This window comes from Amaranthus tricolor, chromosome 1 (assembly GCF_026212465.1).
Source record: "Amaranthus tricolor cultivar Red isolate AtriRed21 chromosome 1, ASM2621246v1, whole genome shotgun sequence".
Taxonomy (NCBI): Eukaryota; Viridiplantae; Streptophyta; class Magnoliopsida; order Caryophyllales; family Amaranthaceae; genus Amaranthus; species Amaranthus tricolor.
This window is the reverse complement of record NC_080047.1, coordinates 6286644-6294802: the sequence shown is the minus strand read 5'-3', so window position 1 is coordinate 6294802 and position 8159 is coordinate 6286644. Positions and strand designations below refer to the sequence as shown.

The 8159-nt window shown below is 36.0% G+C and overlaps 1 protein-coding gene across 1 annotated transcript; it reads left to right on the top strand.

The window, feature by feature from the left end:
* The first annotated feature begins 990 nt into the window (after window positions 1–990).
* On the top strand, window positions 991–7858 carry LOC130812591 (pyrophosphate-energized vacuolar membrane proton pump-like). Its single transcript, XM_057678113.1, has 8 exons — window positions 991–1475; window positions 4484–5058; window positions 5148–5527; window positions 5901–5987; window positions 6081–6411; window positions 6657–7067; window positions 7164–7223; window positions 7320–7858. Exons 1-8 carry the CDS (start codon window positions 1238–1240, stop codon window positions 7524–7526), a joined length of 2289 nt encoding a protein of 762 aa, XP_057534096.1. The 5' UTR covers window positions 991–1237; the 3' UTR covers window positions 7527–7858.
* The last annotated feature ends 301 nt before the right edge of the window (window positions 7859–8159 follow it).

Here is an 8159-nt window from a genome sequence, read left to right as displayed (position 1 = left end):
CACATTATGAATAACAAAAGATAATTTTCTAATTGATTTCCATGAAGATTGAATATAACAGAAAGGAAAAAAACAAAAACAACGTTAAAATTGAGAATCCAAGTTGGCTGGAGTAGATAAGGACGTATTATCCACGATTTACGATAAGGACCGTAAAACTATAAACCTTTTCGAACAAGTTTTCGTCTTCCAACGTTAATTAATGTTTATGATTTTCTATCCTCTGCTTCACATATTTTATAATTTTGTCCAATTAATAAATAAAAACAATTTCTAAATTGTTAAATGTGTTAGAAATCAGATCATATCATACATCAAGAATATTTTTAAAATATTATATCATACATTATATAAAAGTATTGGAAATTCTAAGTGTTACGGTTAGAAGGAGAAGGACTTTTCGAAATGAAACTTATTTATTGATTGAAGAAAAAATGATATGACATTTAATCTTAACTAATATCTCTACTATTAAAGTATCTATAAGTCTATGACTAGCATTTATTTATTATTAAATTGAGTAAATTAGAGACTACAATATAATATATTGTTGTTAATTTTCAAAATTACAGAGTTAACTTATGCATATAACTGTCAAATTGAGTGTTTCTATTGCATTATAAATGTCTTTATTTTTTAATATCATTGTTTATATATGTCGATATAAGAATAACCGTGCATTGCACGAGTTTTTATTTTAGTATTTTATAATTACTAAGTACATCGAAAGAGTGAAATAGGTGAGAATTAATATCAAAACTTACTTGAAGAAGACAATACTTACTCTAATTGAAATAAAATCCGATTCTCAATTAAGAATATTACTCTTATTAACGAATCTAAAGATTATTTTATAATACCAACAAACATTGTTATTTTAAAGAAGTAATATTATTTTTATAATAATTGAATAAAGAAGCCGATATTATGCCATACTTCAAGTAGTAAATCCCTTTCTTGATTGCGATATCATATCCACAAATCACACCCACCAAATAATCATCCTCAAGTCAACAGTCCAAAATCGCATCCCCACAGTAACCACACTAGACTTCATATCACCCAATAAAAACTCCTCTTTAGTTTCTCTGTTTTTCCATTACTATAAAATCCCCTGCAGTCTCTCACACACTCACACTTGCACGCAATAACTGTCCTTGCCGCTTCGTGTCTTAGCACTACTTCATTTCCGCCGATTTCTAGGGTTCCGGCGAGAATTAGGGTTTTGGTGAAGAAGATGATTTCAGATCTAGCTGCAGAGATCGTGATTCCGGCGTGCGCCGTCGTCGGAATCATTTTCTCTCTTGTTCAATGGTTCCTCGTTGCGAAAGTTAAGCTTTCTTCGGAGAGACACGTTAACAATGGCGGAAATGCTAAGAATGGTTACAATGATTATTTGATTGAGGAAGAAGAAGGTGTCAATGACCAAAATGTCGTCGCTAAATGTGCCGACATTCAAAATGCCATTTCTGAAGGTGAAACATTTTTCTGGATTTGAATTTATTTTAATTTTTTTAATTTATTACTTCTTCCATGTTCATTATATTTCAGTATCTACTTCTATTATTGTGAGTTACTTTTATCAGATCTAAATGTCGAAAGATTTAAGTTTTTTTATATGATTACATCTTTATATGGATTGATTAATTTTGTGTTTATTGTCATTGATGCGATTTTAACAGTTGAAATCATATAGATTAGTGCATAGATCTGATTTTATATTTAATGTTCTTATATTTATTTTATGTCTTATAAAAAAATTTACTAGATTATTTTGAAAAGTCGATTTGATCTGCTTATTATACTTTTAAATTTTAAATTCTGTATAACACTTCACATTGTTTTTGAAAGAAATTTTTTTGTCGGTCATGTTTATTTGTTGTACAGGAGTACTTACTGCTTAGGATTGTTGTCACTTTCCAAATAAAAGTACTACTATTATTTGTTGTATACTTGTATCTATGTTGTGCATGTGTGATTCACGTGCGTTTCTTTTCAGAATAGTGGTGATAAACTAGTACTAGTACTTGCTTGGGCTTTTGAAAGTTTTGTTTGTGGCCTTGTGGGTTATGCTATGCGTACTGAAACCCTGATTTTGGTGGGTTTGTGTAAATCGGAGTTTTTTTTAGGGATTATCGTACAATATGACTATAGGTCTATCTTTATGAGCATTAGTTTTTTTTTCAGAATAGTGGTGATAAATTCGTTTGCATATTGATATTGATTTTATTATGTAGGTACTCATTAGTCGTACTCACTATGTCATGTGATTTCATGAACATTTTTACTTTGGTCTGTAATTTCTACTTTACAACATTTATATTTTGATTAGTGTACTTATTATTTTCTATAATTGTTATTAACATATTTTTTTCATTTTCTATCGCTTTTAATTATATTCAGTCTAATTATTCCTACTATTTTTTACTTGTAATTGTTTGCCCTTGTAAATTCTCAAGGGTAATTCTCTGAATTTATTAATACTCCCTAGGGTAGAGGACATAAGTACTTCTTGAATTATCAATACGCCCCCTGTTTATCAATGCATTATTTCAATACTTAATAGTGATAATTATCAATACTTAATAGTAGGGATGGCAACGGGACGGATCTGGACCGGGTCCAGGTAGACCCGGATCCGGATCCGTTTTTAAGAACAGGATCCAGATCCGGACCCGGATCCGCGGGTCTAGTTTTGAAGGACCCAGATCCGGATCCGCGGATACTGCGGATCCAGTACCGGATCCGGGTCCAAAACGGGTCCAGCTTTAAATTTTTTTTTGTTTTTTTAAATATGTTTAGATTGCAATAAAGAAATAGGATAAATGTACTTAAAAAAGTTCCAACAAATGATCACATCTTCTCAAAGCCTAATGTAAATCTTTTGAAACACAGCAATTGAAGACGTCTGATTGGTTTTTTCCTAAGCTCACTGTCATCCATAAGACAAGGATAACAACATTCCTATAAACCTAACAATTGTCCCCTCTCATCATAAAAAAGATATAAACTTGAATGTAAAACCTAAATTTCATCAGCAAAACAAATTGAAAAACAAACAAGATCATAAAACATTTAGATACATAATAATAGCTGAAAATCCATTAATAATTAATTAGAAAACTAAAAATTGTGTTATTTTGACAACATATATTCTAGATTATACCTAACAAAATAAAACATCCACTCATCAAGAACTAGCAACTAATATACTTTCCTCAATAACTCAAAAAAAAAAAGAAAAAAAGAAAAAAAATAGGTGGCTCAGATTGATGACTGAAAATTCTAAGCATCAGGGTTATCAATCTCATCGGAATCCTCTTCAGGGAGATCAGTAGCAAGGTAAGCTCCAGGGTTAATAATTTTCCGGCGAGTTCTCGAGGGAAGGATGTTATCTAAATCAACTTCAGCCAGTGGGTCATCGGCGAAATCGCTTTCGTCTGATAATTCCGCAGCGATTGAATCATCTGAATCCGAATCTGAATCCGAATCATCATCGTCGTCATCCACATAAATCAAAAATTACCATTGAACTCAACATAAATCAACCATTAAACTCAAATAAATCAACATAAATCAACCGTTAAACTCAAATAAATCAACATAAATCAACCACTAAACTCAAATAAATCAAAATAAATCAACCACTAAACTCAAAAAAATTAGGGTTCATAAGTTCATTACCTCCTGTGATGGTGCTGGACTGGCGGTGCGAGACTGGGAGAGTGGGAGGAGTACTCGAGGCAGAGGGACTGAGGGAAGGAGTCTGGGAGCGAGGGAATGCCGTGCTGCGAGCCTGCGACTGTGAGTATGAGAGACAAAGAGAGCGAGACTGCGAGAGTGGGAGCCTGGGAGGGAGATGGGATTTTGGGAATTGGGAGGGAGACGGGCTACTGGGAGTGGGGAGGTGGGTATTCAAAAGTCAAAAACAGGGCTAGGGTTACTTAGGCAGTTAGGCTGCTGATATAAAAAAAATTTAAAAAAAAAAAACGGGTCCTCTAGATCCGTGGGTCCGGGTCTGGGTATTTTTCTCAGATCCGGATCCGGACCCGTGAAATTTAACAGGATCCGGATCCGACCCGGACCCGACGGATCTATATTTTTAGGACCCAGATCCGTGAAGACGGATACGGATCCACGGATCCGGGTCGGGTCCAGTACCCATTGCCATCCCTACTTAATAGTGATAATTATCAATGCACTATTTCAATACTTAATAGTGATAAGTATGTATAATTTAAAAATTATAAAAACTAAATGAAGTATAAATAAACTTTACGTTGAGACGAATAATGCAAGATAAAATATTAATTAAGACTGATTGATGAATAGTAATTCAAAAGCAACTAAAGACATTCAAAAAGAAACGGATGATGAAGCATGTTAAAAGACGATCAATCCACCTTCAATTATCAGTCTTTTGGTTCTCGAGGTGAAAACCTTGGTTGATATTACTGAATTGTATTTTTGGATTCGCAATCAGGTGCAACATCTTTTCTATTCACGGAATACCAGTATGTTGGAGTATTCATGGCTGCATTTGCTGTCCTCATTTTCCTCTTTTTGGGATCTGTGGAAGGCTTCAGTATGGAAAGCCGATCATGCACTTACAATCCTTTTAAGAAGTGCAAGCCCGCATTGGCTACAGCTGTCTTCAGTACTGCATCCTTCTTGCTTGGTGCTGTCACTTCTGTTGTATCTGGTTTTCTAGGAATGAAGATTGCTACCTATGCAAATGCGAGGACAACCTTGGAAGCTAGGAAGGGTGTTGGAAAGGCTTTTATTATAGCTTTCAGATCTGGTGCTGTTATGGGTTTCCTTCTAGCTGCAAATGGTCTATTGGTCCTCTATATTGCCATCAATTTATTTAAGCTGTACTATGGTGATGACTGGGAAGGTCTTTTTGAGGCTATCACTGGTTACGGTCTTGGTGGTTCTTCAATGGCCCTTTTTGGAAGAGTTGGGGGAGGAATTTACACTAAAGCTGCTGATGTAGGTGCTGATCTCGTAGGAAAGGTTGAAAGAAACATCCCTGAGGATGATCCAAGAAACCCTGCTGTAAGCATCATCTTACTATTTCATGAATTAGGTCTCTTTTTTGGCTGATCTCTGTTCTTTATTCTCACCATTCATTTCCGTTGTTTTAGGTGATTGCTGACAATGTTGGCGACAATGTTGGTGATATTGCTGGAATGGGTTCTGATCTTTTTGGTTCGTATGCTGAATCTTCATGTGCTGCCCTTGTTGTTGCCTCAATATCCTCCTTTGGCATCAACCATGAGTTTACTGCCATGTGTTATCCCCTGCTTATCAGCTCCATGGGAATCATTGTTTGTTTGATCACAACTCTCTTTGCTACTGATTTCTTTGAAATCAAAGCTGTCAAAGAAATTGAGCCAGCATTGAAGAAGCAGCTTATCATCTCGACTATTCTTATGACTGTGGGAATTGCTATCATCTCTTGGATTGCTCTCCCATCTTCTTTCACCATCTTCAATTTTGGCACTCAGAAGGTTGTGCATAATTGGTAAGAATGACTGTGCCTAGTATCATTTTGAGCTTGCTTATGTTCTGGCTTTGAGTTTTCAGCTACCGTATTCATGAGTCATGGCTACTTGTTTAACTTCAATATGTTGATTACATGTTTGGCGTATCCTCTTATTTAATATTATTGGAAATTAAAGCTCTAAAGATATTAAGAAGTCCCCATTTTGCCAGGTTTTAGATTTTCAATACATGAGTGTTGGAAAATCTACCAAAGATGGTTACGAGTTTGAATTATTAAGTAGATCTAAAATCTCGGATGTGTCCCGAGTTTTAGTAATAAAGTTTTAATTCGAAAGAGTATTGGATTTTCACGTTTGCTGCTTCATGTGACTCAGAGCTAAATTGTATTGCAGGCAACTATTCCTATGTGTCTGTGTTGGTCTTTGGGCTGGACTCATCATTGGTTTTGTGACAGAGTACTACACCAGTAATGCATACAGGTAATCATCTTAAAAAGCGTCTTAATCATCTCAATCTTTGTGAAATGTAATTATGCTATTGACGTTAAAGTCTTTCAATGAACTTTGTTGCAGTCCTGTACAAGATGTTGCTGATTCCTGCCGCACAGGAGCTGCCACCAATGTTATTTTTGGTTTAGCTTTGGGCTACAAATCTGTCATCATTCCAATCTTTGCGATAGCTGTTAGCATCTTTGTCAGTTTTAGCTTTGCTGCCATGTATGGTATTGCTGTTGCTGCCCTTGGAATGTTGAGCACCATTGCCACTGGCCTTGCGATTGATGCCTACGGTCCAATCAGTGACAATGCTGGTGGTATTGCTGAGATGGCAGGGATGAGCCACCGTATTCGCGAGAGAACAGATGCCCTAGATGCTGCAGGGAATACAACTGCTGCCATTGGGAAGGTATCATTTCTTTGCTATGATACACATTGGTTAATTTCTGTATTAGCACGCTTTGTTTACTCTTGCCTTACAATTGTGTGGTAACTGGATTGGTTATAAGTTAGTAATTTGTTAATATTATTCCAGAAATTTTTGGTTATTTTTCCTAGAGATCCATTTGTATGCACATCTTTTCTTTGGTCTATAGTCTTGTATGAGAAATTGCTGGTTTATGGGGTTGTTGTGATATCTTGTTTGGCTGCCAGGGTTTTGCTATTGGATCTGCTGCTCTGGTTTCACTAGCGTTGTTCGGTGCTTTTGTTAGTCGGGCATCTATTTCAACTGTTGATGTGTTGACCCCCAAAGTTTTCATCGGATTGATTGTCGGTGCCATGCTTCCATACTGGTTCTCTGCCATGACCATGAAGAGTGTCGGTAGTGCGGCTCTTAAGATGGTGGAAGAAGTTCGTAGGCAGTTCAACAGTATCCCTGGTCTGATGGAAGGAACTGCCAAGCCCGACTATGCGACCTGTGTTAAAATCTCTACTGATGCATCTATCAAAGAGATGATTCCACCTGGTGCCTTGGTCATGCTCACTCCACTCATTGTTGGAACTTTCTTTGGAGTCGAGACCCTGTCTGGTGTTTTGGCTGGATCCCTTGTTTCTGGAGTCCAGGTAATGCTTGGTCTTGTTGCACCATTTATACGTATTAAGATGTAGCTTCTATGTTTCTGTTATTGCTTATTAACATCTCTGACTGCCATGTAACAGATAGCAATATCCGCCTCTAACACTGGTGGTGCTTGGGACAATGCCAAGAAGTACATTGAGGTACTACTCTTGGGACTCGATGACCTTAAAAAGTTCAGATTTTATGCGGAGCTTATAACGTGCAATAACTAATATTTTTCTGTGATTCTATGTTAGGCTGGTGCTTCAGAGCATGCAAGGACTCTTGGACCAAAGGGATCTGAGCCACACAAGGCAGCTGTGATTGGAGACACCATTGGTGACCCACTCAAGGACACATCTGGCCCCTCGTTGAACATTTTGATCAAACTTATGGCCGTTGAGTCCCTTGTTTTTGCTCCATTCTTTGCTACCCACGGTGGTTTATTGTTCAAAATCTTCTAAGTGTCCGCTTAAAGCAACTTCAACCTGAAGCTTAAATTTTCAATCGGAAGTGACATCACCCATCTTTTGAAGAAAATCCCAGATTATGATTCGAGCCGGTTACCTTGGTATTCGCTTCTATCACGAACAGTTTTTGCCTGTTATTTCATTTTGTTTGTTATTTTCGGCTGGCATTGAATTGTCATGATAAATTGACGATGGTAGGAAATTCTGATGCATTTTGAGTCTAGAGGAAAAGGAAATCTGTTTTTAATTGTTGTATTTGTTCTAGGATCCATCAACCATAAATGTTGTCATATTAAAAGTAATCAATGAGCACACTATTACCTTTCTGTTGAGGTTATAATTGTTTTTCCCAAAATAAATACGTATACTATTCCCAAAATATAATCGCAAAATTTATATTTTTTTGACAATACCAAAATATAATCACTGAGATTGTCAATGGATTTATAATAAATAATAACTCAGAATGTTTTATGACGTATATTATATAATAAATGTGTTTATAGTAGAATTCTAACTCAGTTTAGTAATTGATAGCTCATATTATTGGACTTTTTAGGAGTATCTATCATATACTTGCTACATCAGAGTTAGAAGTACTATTCATCTCTCAAATTAATTTTATAT